Here is a 15,978-nt window from a genome sequence, read left to right as displayed (position 1 = left end):
TACCTTGACATTTTCCATCTACATCCTTTGATTACTTGCAAATACTGACGGAAACCCTCCTGCTTGCCAATATATCATTTTATTGGCCATAATTTCAATCAAATACAAAGGCATTTATGAATTCTTGACAAGCCAATTGTAGTATTCATTTTAGGAATATGTTGTCACATAATTGAGTATTATTTATTGACTCAACATTATGCCCCGTGCTTCGAAATTTGGATTCAAAAAACAACTGTGAATTGATGCACAAACTGATTTCTTAAATAATGTTTAACGATATAATATAATATGGAAAAGAAAGCTGCTAGAATATTTCCTCAGCTGCCCACTGACCGTTACCTAAAACCTATCCTTCTCAAGAAAACCATGTTTCTTTTGAAATTGGGAACTTCAGTCACCTTCAACAATGTTAAAATTTTACCAACACCGCACTGGTGTTAGAAAATATCTAGCAGCCTTAGTTCTTGCTTTTCATTGATGATGAAAGGCAATCACAGATGAAGCTTCTTACTAGTTTTCCTATCTGAATGAAATCAGAATCTTTAAAAATTATAATTTTCCAGAGATATTAACAGCAGGCTGCTCAAGGATTTCTTATGCAAACAGAGAGTGTATGTTACAAATAGATGGTTTATGGCACAAAATGATTTATTTTATTTAAAAAAAGACAGGAATATCAGTCTTTTCATTACATGTATTTGAACACCCCATTTTCTCAACCTTATCCACAAAGTCAGAACAGCCGTGTACAGGGAATGTGTTTTTCATTTGTTGACTTTTCATGCATATGAATACACACTTAGCACTTGTTTCTAAGAAAAATCACTTTGTCAGACCCTAGCAAAATATGAAGGTTTTAGGACTGTGCTACAAGGAGATGACAACAATGCAACGAGTTGGGAACAGGTTCAAGGCTTTATAAGGAAGACTTATGTTCTAAGGAAGACACTTCAGCGTCCTACGGGTGGGTTCTGAAGCTGCCTTCTGCTAACTGAAAATGAGGCTGTGCATATAGCCTGTCTGGGAAAATGTGGTATTTTAGGTCATCAAACTTAGAATATATTTTTTGCAAAAGGACTTAATCTGAAAACCCTCCTTATTTATTTTACAATTTACACAGCCTGACTTATTTTAGGTGAGATTGATATATCAATCAATCAGCATCCTTTTAAAGGATGTAATCGAAACTGGAAAATAAAGTGCTTGTTTGCTTCATCTATGTGTTCTGCACTCTTATGTTCCTCATGTCTTTCAGCAGCATAGGTCTGTAGATCGCCTCCAAGCTTTCCATGTATTCTAAATAATCACTCACTCGAAATCCATGGAGTGCTTCTTCCTGCACAAATACACACAAAAAACATTTATTAGCTAGGAAAAAAAAAAAGATACACAACTCAAATTTAATGAATTCCAAGCTTCTAAAGATAGCTTACTTTGTTCTGCTTGTCACAGCCTGGGTGTTTAAAATACACACATTTTATTACATTTCGTTTAGAAATAAAGAAGTGGTAGTATCTGCTTCCAGACAGTTCGTTCTAATTACAGTCTTGGTAACAAATAGTTTTTTCAGGTGGATGTTGTTCATCTCCTTTCTGGAGAACATGTCATATGAAGATTTTTAAGGAAAACAAAGTAAGCTTTAAGAAAGTACAGCCAGGTACTAAAATATTCTTTTAAAAGATTTCTATACCAACATGTGGCATGCTAAAAGTTTGTTAATGTGGCTTTCATATCCACCTAGACTCTCAATAAAACCAGGAGAGTAAGAGTAGGTACTTATTCTTAAAATCAATTATAAAGAAAGATCTTTATGAAGTGCTTAAATAAAAACAGAATAAACACTTCTGCATCACAGAGTAAAAGAAGGGGCCCTCAGGAAAAAGAAATGAACGGGCCATGTTTCTTCTCGTGGCTACAATATTGGAGAGGGAGGATGCACTGCAGAAAGCAGAGTCCTGAAGAACAGTCTAGGTAAAATGGGTGAATTTCTGGCTGCTTTGAACTGGAACAACTTGTGTGCCCACCATCTACTAAGCAGTATTACCACTGTTGGCAGCATGTGCTGCAAAGAGCTCTCTGGAGCCAGACAGTCGTTGTGGACACAAGCTGTATCTGCTGGTGTACTGACTATGAATCTCTGCGAAGCAGAATTCTCCTGAGAACATCTACTCAGGTTTGGAAGGCTGCACTTTGGCATCTGAACAGGAATTCGAGATGGTCTTTATATTTCTCTTCCTGTACTCACAAGTGAAAGCAAAGGCATGATTTTACCTTCCAAGTTGCTCTTCATGCACTGTGAGAAGGTTGACTACAGCGGAAAAGAAAACTGACTCCAATAGAGAACTGTAGTAGGTATTAAACTTTTTTTTTTTTTTAAGCAGTCAAATCCTATACTGATTAAATGCGTGCACATATTAAAGCATTGGTCAGCCACTTAGTTGTCAGTAATATGGCCCATACTCACAGAAAATAAAGTGAAGAGTAGCTAAATTACTCCTAGAAGAGACTGACATACTGGCCTACGTGTGCTATTACAAGAAGTCACAAACCCTGTAGCCCCAGTTTCTCTATTTTATCCAAATGAAACCAATGAAACCAAGATAGTCAAGATGGGTTTACTGAGGTGGCAGGTTACAGTATTCTTGGTTCACATGTGGAAATTACAAAGCTATGCACCTTCATCTTTCCATGAAAGGATTAATGAAAGACCAAGCAATAAATTTAAAATTCAGTTAATGCTGAAACTTCAAGATATCTCGAAGGGATCATAACTGTTAGTAACCCATCTCAGCCAACAGAAAGAACCAGAAAAAGGGAAAAGTGTTCATGAAGAATTTGTTACTTCTATTTTCCTCTTGGCACAGAGGAAAGGCAAATTATAGAGTAATAGAAGATGATCTCTTTCACTGGTGGTCAGCTATTTTTTATCACTAGAAGGACACACTGAAAGGGTGAATGTTTTACTTATTTTAAGTGCTAGGCATAACGTCATCTGAATTGACAGCAAAGTTGTCTCCAACTTCTTTTTTTGTGTGCAAATGAAAGTATTTTAAGAAGAAAATATTTCTTTTTAATTTTAACAGCTACCTGGAACTACTTATTAGATAATACCAACAAAGGTGTATTGCTGTCAAATCATCATCTCTTCATTACAGATATAAAGCACGTTAGAAGCTTAGAAACATAAAGTACTATCTGTTCTTGGAAGGAAAATAGGCATCAGGACTTGTTCATATAGCAAATGACCATTGCTAGTACGAAGTTCAAGATGTGACATTATATTAAAAAATATATAAAACGAATATTCAAAGGTTGTAGGTGTGTTGTTTTTTTTTTTCTTAACTTAGATTATGTTCTCAGAATAGTTTATACTTACACTTTTAAGAGAACTGTTCCCTTGCAGTAATGCAAATTTGTGAATGTTGTGCTGAGAAATAGGCTAAAACTTTAAATTGAATTTGGTTATTTCAATAACAGGGCAGCTGACTAACGCCTTTGCAAGTATTAAACACAAGTAACCTCACATGAAGCACATTATATAGCTGAAATTGAATTCATACAATGACAGAATAATTTTTTTTCTTTAGATGATTTAAGAGCTATCAAAAGCAAGAGTACAGTTTAAGTATGCTATTAACTCCTCTTTTTCTGCAGTAGTTACTCGATGAATTGTAAATGCTCCAGTAGTGCATTAATACACAGTATTTCTCATTAATTTAACAGTACCATGTCAAATCTTTGGCCCGTTTATACTGTAGGTGACAACACACAAATTTTCTCTTCTGTAATTTACATAAACTATCACAATAATGCCATCAAGGTGAAGTCGTTTTTAAGTGACATTGACCAAATCCAGGTCAAACACAACAATTCACTCATTAGACTGTGTACCAAACGTTTTCAAGAAAAATGACTGAATTTAAGACTTATTTAAGAATATATAAGTTGGATGCAAGCTAGTCAGAAAACTATCGTTGCCAGGACAGACTAAGATGTAGATATATAGCTCTCAAAAGAATTTTGACTGGAGAAGGAAAAAAGAGATCAGAGAAAAAAGCAAAAATGTCTCTGGGAAGAAGAGTCAAATATTTGTATCTATTCATGACTGCATCTATAGCTGTAGCAGTACCCTGCAAAAAGTATCCAATAACCAAACGTAATTCGTAATATGGCAAAGAATACAAAATTGTGAGGCTGGTTGTATAGTAACTGGCATCTGTTAAAAATAACAGCTCACTGAGCTTTGTGCCACATCTCTTCAAGCTTCATTAGGAGACCACTGTGTAAACCTAGCTTTCTGGAGAACATCTAGTTTAATGAGACTGGGGCCACATAAAGAGAACTGAATCAAATGTCCTCATGACTTAATGTAGCTACTTACTTTGCTTACAAAGGGAACTGATCAGGACAAAATGTAGGAAAGTTATTCTCTGGAAAATACTATACCACAATTTCCTGCCAGGAAGTAAATAAAAGTATTATTGCACTCACTTAAAATCAATAAGTGAAATTCAGTAAGAGCTTCAGATTAAGTAACATACATATTTTCAGAATTGAGAGCTTTGCTTCCCTTCAGCAATTGAAAAATTAAAAAAGAAACCCCTACTTTAAGAAAAACCTGAAGATCTTGGGCTTCAGTGTGCTTCAGGATGTCTTGCTGTAGATGTTTGAACACAGAAATACACATATATATTTGATAATCAGGACCAAGGAAAATACAGATAGCAATGTAGTGACAGATCTCACTCCAGTCCATGTAATTCCAGAAACACTGAGTTATCCATTGCAGACAAATCTAGATGAGAATGAAATTAGATATAATTAAATTGCTGTAGACATTGTCATAATTGATCAGCTTTATCTCTCAACTTTTCTATATTACAGACCCTTTTTCCTATAACGTTACTCTACTTATGAAAACAAAAGGGATAAAGTACAAAAGAAGCCAAGAATCACCATTTTTTAAATCGCAGCCTCTGAATAGACTTCCAGTGAGTTCTGCTAAACATAACACCCTGCAGCCGTGCATGTCATTTATCTAAGTATATTCTGGCAATTCCTGAGGTTGAGACATAAAACTCAAAGTCCAATGAAAGCAAAGGTGATTTTTTCAATTTTTTTTTTTTTTTAAATGTGGCCTAAAGTGTAATAAGGGTGATGAAGGTGTGTTGAATGTGGATTTTCCTTTAAAATAAAGTAGTTCTTTGCCTTACAAATGAATGTTAGGCCCTTCCCTAAAGACATGTTGTCATTTAATGAAGTGGGTATGGAACGCACTTAGCGACTCCTTTTTCCAGTTCTAAATCACCATGTATTAAGATGTGTACAGCACATTTCATTTAGTTCTAGACCACAAATCTTCTGCTAATCAGTCCTTAAAGTGTTTAAAAATATGCAGCAGCAGAAGTACCAAGATTCTAATTAGATGACAGCAGCCATACTCTGTCATTAAATCTGTTTTCAGGTATTTATTGATGCACATAAGCATTTAAATACATCAGAGTTGTTTTCACAGTTCAGGGTTTGTTTGTTTTTAATCCTGCAGCAGAACTGCAAAATCACACAGAAGATACAGTGGCACCCACCAGTGGCATTTCAGTAACACGTTGAAGAAAAAAAAAAAAAAAAAAAAATTGCCAAACAAAAACCTTGTCAGCAGTTTAGAACAATAACTAGTCTATTATTAATTGAGTGCAAACAATAAAAAAGCATACAGTATACCTTACACAAGAACAGTTGAGGAAAGAGTGATTGTCCCACCCCAAAGCAGGAACCTTATTATAAGCACCTCATTCCTATGCTGAGATGAAGTCCCTCATCTGCCAATTTTCCCTCCTCAAAGACCAAATCCCAAGCTGACTATTTTAAGCAATATCTGTACCACACTGGCATCTGCTCCCATTAGGAAGTCTCGTAAGCTGCAAATCTTGTGGCAAAAAGGAGTTTTGAAGGCATAAGATGAAAAGTATTTTTCTTGCCTTGGAACAGCAATAAGTTTTCTTACTGTGGTGAGAGGTCCTTTGCATTGGCAGTCTAACTCATTATTGCATTAAGTTGTTTATGCTTCATCATGACTGTAGTCTTTACAAGTAATGCTCCATACATAGCATTCCTTATTACCAAGTAATTGTACTAAGTAGGTAAAATGAAAGCTAACGTTATGGATAAATATTCTTCTTTAGTAACATCTCTTTAATATAGAAGATTAGTGTGTTACCTGATTGTGATAGTTATGGTAGCTCATATAAAATTAATTTTGCTCTAATATCACCTGAACTGCTTCCTATTATATACCTATCCCAAATTACTCACTTCCTTCTGATGGAAAATTTAGAAAACTATTCCAGGGAATAAGATATTCTGTTTATTTTTAATGATAAATCTGAGGATTTAGTATGTATTATTTTTATCAAGTTTTCTGCATGAACATGTAATGGAAGATCATCAGCTGCAGTACAGTGTCATTATTCTACCAAAGTCAGTTGCTTTCTATTTTCAGACACTTTAAGTCACTATGCGTTCAATACTATCTCTCAACCCCGGTTTCAAAACCAGCACACAAGCGCTGTATAGAAAAACCACAGTAGTTCCTGAACATCCTTGATTTTGTGGAATTAAGTCAAAAACTTGATGATACTTTGATACGCTTTCATCAGTTACCTGGGATGGAGTGAAACCAGACATGTGGAAGGCTGAAAAGACAAGTGGCAACTCAGCTTTCAGCAACATTTCAATGTGGTGAGCACTGCAAAAATAAACTGGATGGATACCAGTTTCCACTGTGGTAATAGGCAGGTGCATCTGATTAACAACAACAACATCATCAACAACAAGAAAACTGAGGAAAAGGATTACGGACTACAAAAATGTGTTATTTTAAAATACCTTGCTGAGAACAATATATAAAAATACACACATTTACTTGTAAGATAAATCACCGCAGTTATTTTAGAGACAGGAAATAGAATAAACAAAAAAGCTGGTAGTACCATCAGGAAAAACATGTAGTTAAACTAAAGAAAATTAAAAGTTAGAAACTGTTATTAAAGGCATCCTGACTATTCCTTTGCATTAGCAATCTAGTTCTGTACTGCATGTAAGCTTTAATTGTCAAAGCAGGGATGGAGAAACCGTTGTTACATTTTGAACAAAAGAACAGAAGGAAAAAAAAAAAGACTAATTTCTCTTTGATTTTTTTTCCCATTTACTAGTGGCCAGAGTGGAACTTCTATGGTATTTGAAGTTGTGTGCACGTTTCTTTGCAGTATGCATGGCTGGTATGAGTGAAATTTTATTTAGTGCAGCACAAGGAACAGAGGTTTTATCAGTATGGAATTATTAGGTATTGAGAATGAACGTTAGCACTGCAGCAGCCTGCTTCTAATGCTGGCTGGTTCTTGTACGGAAGATGACACTGAAGTTCTCAGCACTGATGGTGTTCAGCACAATTATATTTACACAATGGAGCCAAATTTCATTGTGCTGGAACAACCTCAGGGCTGGACTCAGTGCTGTGAGTGGACTGATACGGTCACTTCTGGTGACAAGACAGACCAATTCATATTAATACAGAAAGCTTGCATGCAGAAGAGGTACAGAACCTAATCCGTGCTTCTTATACCCCAGAGTTCTCTAGTAAAGACTACAGTTGCTTTGTAGTTTATGTTCAAAACATTCAAGACAACGTGACAATGTACAAAGAAGTCACACTGGAAGGGTTTTATTTTAAATAGATGGAATCACCCCTAATGAAAGATGGAAATGATGTTTCCTATACTACAAACGATCCAAAATACTAATAATTTAAAACTGTCAAGCATTCAGTATTTGGGCAGTAATAATTTTTTAAATTTACTAAATACATTCTAGTGTATTCAGTAAATTTTAAAACTGATAGTTTTACTACAAAAATCAAAAGGATGGACTTGCACACTGTAGTAATAAAAAAAAGGTCATTCAACAGTATTGCAGCCTTCACACAGAATTTAATGCCACTAACAAAGTTTGTTTTACTGCCAGCTTTAAAATTCAATAACATTGCCTTTACTATCAGTCCACCTGTTATTTCACTACTTTTAAACAGCCGTTTGAGCAAATGTCAAATCTATATTTCTCTGAGAGAATTTTTTAGGGTCACGTATTCAGTCAGAGGGCCTTAATGAAAACTTAATGCATTAAAAAACCCCACCCAAAACTAAGGAAATTGATAGTCTCCTTTAGAAACTTTCAAAGTTGCCTTTCAGCAAGAAACAGCTTTTAAATTCTTACAGATATATGCAGTCTTGGTAGCCAGAGAAATGCTGAAACAAGAAGACATGAAAATTGCTGAAGAAATGTCAGTGTCTTCTCCCCGTCCCCTGACATTATGAGGAAGACAGAAGACGCAAACCAGTCGTAGCCAGCATAGCGCTCCCGCAAGCAGCCTGCGTGAGAAGGTTAAGGAACTCGGGCAGAGATCTCCTCCTCGCTGCCCTGCAGGAACGGTGGCCCTCCTCCTCCCCAGCCCCACGCACGCAGAGGCAAGAGCTGGTTTCCTAGAGATGGGACAAGGGGAATATAGCTGCACAGAAGGAAGCTTCTTGAGGCACGGCTGCCTCTCAAACTGAATTAAGAGAAATGATTTAAGCTATTTTCCCTATACACTACTTTTTTTCCAGTCCATAAGTAGTCAAGCTAAATCAACAAAAGTAAACAAAAACCATGTAAATGCAAAAAACCTCGCACCAAAACAAGTGTGCTTGTAGTACAAGGAGAATGGTGGAGGAGGAAAACAGGAGTTGTGAAGATTATGGAAAAAAACAAAGTAAAAGAAAAGCTTTAAAAAAGAGATTAAGCATATTCTGACTAATATACCTGAAGTGTATTTTAATAATGATATGTAAGTCTAATACCTGAAGAATATAGCAAAGCTTGTTGGAAAGGGGTATCTGTTTTATTTAAAAAAGTTCCACAGTAGATCTAAAAGAGTCAGTAGTCAAAACATTCCTGTTGATCAGATACAGCCACATATCATTACATGGGCAATACCATTAACACTGTCGGTATTGTGGGAGTACCACAAATACTCATTAATGCTCAAAGGTGCATTGCTGCAGACTCCTTATCACGTACAGAAAGATGTGATCCTACTCCAAAAGAGTTTATGCCAAAAATGAATGAGACTTACAATTTTAACAAAGTATGGGAACAACAGGGTGAAGATTTTCTTGAGTGCATTAGGTGTGCATTTTAACTTACTTAACAAAATTTCAAAGTAAAAGTGCCTTTTTTTTTCTTTCAGTACATATTACACATCTACACCATCATCAATAGCCCAAACTGAGAGTTCAAATTCCACTGGCGTTTTTAGGCAATGTAATTTATGCCATCAAGAAAGGATACGAAGTGAGGATACCACAGTTCTTTGCTGCTGTTTCAGAAATTTCTCACAATTCATTAACACGAAGCACAGCCCATTTTCAGCATGTTCTTTTAGCAAGTTTAGATGTTTTCCATATCTAGCACAAAAAGTTAACAACCAAAACTGTTTAAAGGTTAAATATTTTTTTTAATTCCTAAAAAGCAAGAACTCATATTTAACAGGCCTGTGAAAGTTAAGCTGTCATAGCATTGTTCATCACAAACACTATGTTGCAGATATACACATAAATGGTTTAATAAAACCTATTATGCTTTATCTAGGAAGGATACACACCAAACGTCTGCTATTCAGCATTACGATTCCTCACCTAAATTCCTTTCAGTTTTAGAGACTGTAGTGGGGAGAAGCAAATACTGTAACACACACGACTCATTTTCTTCACATACATTATTTAGAATTCCATCTAAGTATATTGTATGTGTAATTATTAGCATCAGAATTCAAATATTAATGCTAAAGATAACAATCTGTAGAAGTACAGACACATTAGCTTTTCCTTCATCACGGTTCTGCAAATTACCAGTCAAATAAATGTTTAAATGGCATATAACTAAGCTTAGCTAAACAGAATCATTTAGAGAAGTAATGTGAGAGAAAAAAAAAAAAAAGACAAATAACTCAGGATAATGTAATTTTATGGTAAATCTTACTAACAAGTTACAATTAGCCTTTACAACAATAAAGGATAATAACCTATATAATCTGTAAAGATATTTTAATTAGGTACTAATACCTTTTTCATTCTCAAAGTTAGAATTCATTTTCTTAAAGGTGACCTTTAGATTTAAATGGTATAAAGCATTGAGTTGGTGGATTAAACATCATTAAAGTCATTCCATGAAAATCAAACAAATCCTCGAAATACACTAGGGAAATATTTTAATACCATGTACCTGACTGTCATTTCAACACCAAGCTGCTGCACACGCGAAAGGCTTTCATTCTTCACACCTGCATCCATGGCTAAAACAAAAGAAAAAATATTAAAAAGCATTATGATAAATATGATTTTAACTGAATACTGAAGTAAAGCTGCTTCCATGTATGAATATCAATTCTGGAGAACTGTTTCTTATTTGAAATGACTTTAGTAGTGTTTGCAAAGGATGCATCAAGAACGTGCATTCTTCATATCTATTTGTTTTTTTGATTAAAATCACTTTCTTTATAAGGAAATCTTCACTGTTAATATGGTTATCATTAGCTTTACAGCACGATGTAAAAAAATGTCATCTTTTTAAGTCCCATTTCTTAGCAGAGTTTTATTCTTTCTGGCCAAGAAATCAGACAAAGTAGCATTTTCTGACCTACTTTCTTCCATTCCAGTGGTGTTAAGTCTCCTAGCTGTAAAACCAACTTTATTAACAAAAATTCTATTTTGATACAAATCACAGAAAACTTTATAACTGATGGATTTAAAAAATCCTGTATTTCTATGCATGTTCTTTCCCACAGTAATATATACCCCATTTTCTGCATTTGTTTAAAATACAAATCCAAGTTAGACAAATTAATAAATCATGAATTAAGGCAATCTCTGTTGTAATATTTTCTCAAAATTTAAATTCTAAATGCAATTAAAAATGAGGCATTGTTTCTCTCGTGTACATATACCATCTAAGATAACTATACCTCAAAAAAAAAATTACAGTCCAATAATATCATGAGTTACAAAGCTGAAGGCTTAAACCTTCAATATATTCTTTCAAAGTGCTACTTAAAAAACAACAAATGAAACAAATAAATTAAAAATAACCTCTAACAACTGACATAATTTGTTAAAAATGTCAATAACATATGGCAGCAGAAGTTAAAATATATTCATGTAAGTGATAAATGTAAAAATCTGATTAAGCAGATCACACTGTAACTTGATATGTATTTTTTTCTATATCCTTCTCAGACAGATAGAGAAATCAAACTGAAGGATTCCCCAGCTACCCATTCAGGTAAACACTCTATGTTCCTAGTAAGCAAACGGGGACTAAGGTGTTAAAGATGAAAAATTTACAGGTAAGGGAGGAAATGCCTCTGGTTAGCAAGAAAAGTTAAACAAAACAAAACAAAAAAGAAGCACTCTGCTCAAGATTTTCATGAAGAAAACGATACAGCAAAATTACACTTGACAACGAAGCAATAAAACGCAGCAGAGGAATTGGGATTGAAACAGCAAACCCCCATCAGAGAGGGTTTTTACCCAAAGAACAGAAGTTCAAATATCTTTTGCATAGCATACTGGCAACACAGTATTTGGAAGAATATATATAAAATCACAGGGCATTTCAGTTAAAAACCCACAGAGATGAGTGAAACAGTTCATAACCTTTTACAGCTCCTGTTCAAGTTACCTGTTTACTCAGGCTGCAATTACCATACTAAGCCAATTCATTTTCAGGTTCCTGTGTGCAACTGTGAAGGCAAGAGGCATACTTATATCCTAGAAACCAGGGGGAATTTGAACGAGTTGGCTATGGCTAATGGCTAATTCAGTCCTGACATGACCATATGTAATGGCCGGAGAGAGGCAAGCAGTGTAACAGCCTCTAAGTCACAAGGAAGCCCTGCCTCCATTTTGAGGTGGATCCTCCTGTGGGTGGCAATGCAGGAGCTGGTATCTAAGTCCAGCAAGGGTGCAATGAGGAACAGCTGTATCACAACCCACAATCTGCGCCCAGTTTCCATTCTGTAACAGTTTACAGCAAGTACTAAATGCTTATTTCCCATTAAAATTAAAATAACACAACTGATTTCACTGATTCTCACTGCCTTTTCTTCTCTGTTGTAATAATTTCTTAGTTGCTGAAAAGGGTTTTCTCCTTATCAGTTTTCCTTTTGATATTTTCCCCTGTATTGTGAAAGAAGATAAAATTAACATAGAGTTTGGATTGAATAATTCTATATTACACAGTACCTCATCAAGGCAAAAACTCTTGCTTTTGTACACCAGTGTATTTGATACAATCAATCACAGCTCCGTACAGTAGGCAGTCAGGTTGCTGCCAATCCACAGCTCATAACGGGAACACACAAACTGTGGTTCTTTGTCCTGGGTCAAAAGTTTTGATTTTCCATTTTTTTTACCAATTAATAGACTGGGAAGACTAGGCTTTAGAAAGCTATAAAGTCATTTTGAACACACAAAGGACCACTTCCCACTGATTAAAAACTGGACCTAGAAACCTTAAATGCTCCATTAAGCTTAGAAAATTGTTATTAACAATAAGTGGAATATTGAAATACTGCATATTGCAATCCATGGATAAAAAGCTGACTAGTAATCTTGGAGGAGTATGTTGCGACTGTACTATTGTAATAATGCTCATACCTCTGATTTAATAGACCGAATTTAATTTTCTACAAAATTCATTTCACAGATATTTATCAATACACCTGATATAACTAACTGTCTTGAAAAACAATGGGTTTCATAACAAAAGGCATCGACAGATCAATTTTCTAAACAGGAATGCCATTTATCCTCAAACAATGGACAGCACACCTCTCTGAACTGTGAATTAGGTAACAACATGATACAGCACCGTGGCTATTATTAAATGGAATGAACAACATGCTTTGGCAGCTTCCTTTTTATTTACCTAATAAAATAAAAAATTATATGTTGAACAGGTGTTTTACACTTTTTTCTTTAAAAACGTAAATGACTGTAAAATAGAAATTAAGCCAAAATTAAACCAGTGACTTGAAGGATATCAGTATTCTCTAGGAGCTGATTTACAATTAAAAAAATTATTATAATAGAAAGTTGACTTTATCTCTCATTCTAAAATGTGTAAAAACCCCACAGCGGTAAGTATGGACCATTTTTAAGTGTAAATGATACATATTTTTTTTAGCTCTTCATATTAGCAACCCACCATAGAGACTTCAGATAAGCTAATCATAAGACATATTGGTATGCCTGCTCTCAAATCTTTTTTTAATCCACTATTTAACACAATCTTGTTCATTCAAAAGAGAAAATACTTCATTTGAAACACCAAGGACTGTAAACTATTAAGTGTCAGTGATAAATTTAAACAAACAAAAAAGAACTCTACACATGAAAAATTGTAGAATATTATCTTCTCCTACAGTAAAGAAGTATTTCTTTTGGTAATCTTGGTAATCTTCCTCTTGTTTCCAACCCTTATACCTCTAAATCAAATTCAGTGTTCTGCAGAGAACCAAAAAGAGAGACTTAGGACCTCTGCTTCTTGAGTGGGGGGAGCAGCAAGCATAGGAAGCAGGGCAAAAAAAAAAAAAAGGCAGAGAGGGCTCATTGAGCAACTTGTCCCACCTGCTTCAGTTAGCCTAAATCTGGGATTCCTAGGTAAGGCATGCTTCACTGCCATTGCCTATCTAGTCTTCATCTTTAAAGAGAAGCAGTCCTGTGTATTCTGAATAGTTCCAGATGCAAATCAGGTGATGCTGGGGAGGGGCAGGGATTAACGTCTGTTTACAAGCCCTCTCTTTATTTATTTATTTATTGCAGAACAAAACCTAGTGATGAAAAGGAATCTGAAGGTTTATTTCTCATGTCAATAGGAAACAATGGGCTGATTGTCTTCTGTGTTTTTTATCTTGCAGGTCTTCCTGCAAAACTCTGAGCAATCGTTAATGCCAAAAGGGATTAGGGGGAATGGGAAGAACAGGATGAAGGGAAGACAGGGAGCAATTCTTTAAGCAATCTTAGTGTTTCCTTGCTTCAAGGTCATGACTGATCATTCGTACTAACTCTGATCATGCCCATTTCAAGCATCTCAATGGGCAGTACTTCTCAAAATGTTTTGTAGCATTTAGGAGCACAAAAACGGACATCCCATAAGGCATGATTTGCGAAGGCAGTTACATATTATTATTAAACTCAATCTATAGCTACAAACAATTCAGAGCAAGTTAACTGGCATGCACAGTCCAGTAGTATTCTTCCTGATCAGGCTAGACTTCAATCAACTTTACAACTCATATGAAAGAGTGCTTTCTTATTAATTTTCCCTCTTACCATGAAGAAGCTTTTATGTGTTTAAGTCAGAAAATGGGCTACATCTCGTTCAGACTGAAATGACAGGGTATCAAGCTGAAACAGCTTTACAGCATGTGTCATACAACTTGTGTAGTCTTTAGGTAATAATTACTTTATTTCCCTGTTTAACTGCTGTTACCCCTAAGAAACTACTGGCTTCCCTTTTGCGTTAAGCGAAGAAAATGACTAAAGCTGTTGCTCACGTTATTGATGTGGCTTTTTCACTTCCTGGTGCCCAGGCCAAATGCTTTTATGGCTATATAAATAATCTTTGCAAAATGCTAATGAATGTTAAATTTTAACTTCAGTGATGGTAAGAAAGATTAGTTTTCTTTGTATGGATGGAAAATACTTTTGATTCAAAGGAACCATGTAAGAAACAATGCTGCAAACAGTTGAAAATCCCATGATGGCCAGAGCCACCTGCATAATTCCTGCAAACGCTTCAAAAATCTTTAACGTATGTAGTTATGTTCACTATCAGATCTCTAATCCTTGGCTTTGTCCATATAAACTGAAATTGTGGAATTCACAAATTTTTTATTTTTTTTTTAACAAAAAAGCAGGTTTTTTACTTACTCTTCAACAGGTATCTAAACGTTGACACTGTCAGTGGGCAGGTGCCTAAGCAGTCAGTACAGAACTTTGTGTTCTGTTAGCACCTATCCTCTCTCCTTCTGATGTCCTTATGAAAGTTTTCTATTATAAAACATTATTTGGAGTTGGGGCAGAGCAGAAGTCATACGTTTCTGACTATATTCTCTTCTGCCGTTTTGCTACCATTTTTTGATGGCATCACCTCCTCCATGAGGCTACTCATCTAGAGCACTTCTGACAGTCTGAATCTCATATTCATTGTCAGAATTGTCTATAAAAAAATCCCATTTAAAAGAAAAGTATTATTATTGTTGGATTTGAACTGTGAATGGAGACAACGTAAACAAGATCCAAGAATAACTGATGGAGAATGTTGTTGGCTTCTCATCAGAGCTAGGTAATCTCATGTGCAATTGCACCTTAACTATTGAAAGTATCTGCTACGTCATCAAAACGCTTGTCATAACAGTACAAGATCAAAATATTCATATCTAGAACTTCTTTATGTTTCACAAATACTCTATTTTTGGCAGCAACATCAGTAAGAATGAACCACATTTTCCGTCCAATTACATAGAAACTGGCAAAGGGCAAAATGCTTTTTGCTAACAGCATCTTTAAAGTGGGCACCCATCTTTAAATAAGGGCATTCATCAAATGATGCAGGAAGAAGGGAAGAATGCCCTTCCTTCTCCTTCCCTTTCAGCCCAATTTGGGGTTGTAGTCCTGTATTTCTCATTTGCTGCTCCTTCTGATCAGCTCTATACTGACAGATTCCCATTGGCATTTTTAAAATTTCTCAGTTCATTACCCAATCCACCTGACCCTTAGAAGATTAAGAGCTCATTAAATGGCAGAAAGTTCCTATGAGATTTTGTTCAGCCAGAGAACTAAGCCTCATCTAGAGAAGGAACACACCGTGACATTTGAGTTT

General features: G+C 35.3%; 1 protein-coding gene across 5 annotated transcripts in view; it reads right to left on the bottom strand.

Moving 5' to 3' along the window:
* Positions 1-630: 630 nt before the first annotated feature.
* The window catches only part of TBC1D32 (TBC1 domain family member 32), an 87,024-nt gene continuing 71,676 nt past the window's right edge, over positions 631-15,978 (bottom strand). For 3 of the 5 annotated variants that reach the window (XM_087776708.1, XM_087776709.1, XM_087776711.1), the window contains 6 exons: positions 10,318-10,387; positions 9,385-9,500; positions 8,272-8,426; positions 6,664-6,804; positions 4,610-4,798; positions 631-1,339 (listed from right to left, as the gene is read on the bottom strand). In XM_087776708.1, coding sequence (XP_087632834.1) covers positions 1,220-1,339; positions 4,610-4,798; positions 6,664-6,804; positions 8,272-8,426; positions 9,385-9,500; positions 10,318-10,387 — 791 coding nt within the window. In that variant the 3' untranslated portion in view covers positions 631-1,219. Of the gene's footprint in view, positions 1,340-4,609; positions 4,799-6,663; positions 6,805-8,271; positions 8,427-9,384; positions 9,501-10,317; positions 10,388-15,978 lie in introns of those variants that run through there. The other 2 variants (XM_087776710.1, XR_015708787.1) reach the window with 2 other exon arrangements.

Source organism: Nipponia nippon, unplaced genomic scaffold, assembly GCF_047370975.1.
Source record: "Nipponia nippon isolate SJK-2023a ecotype South Korea unplaced genomic scaffold, ASM4737097v1 scaffold_4, whole genome shotgun sequence".
NCBI lineage: Eukaryota > Metazoa > Chordata > Aves > Pelecaniformes > Threskiornithidae > Nipponia > Nipponia nippon.
Note: the sequence above shows the minus strand (reverse complement) of the source record. Positions and strands in the feature narration are given on the sequence as shown.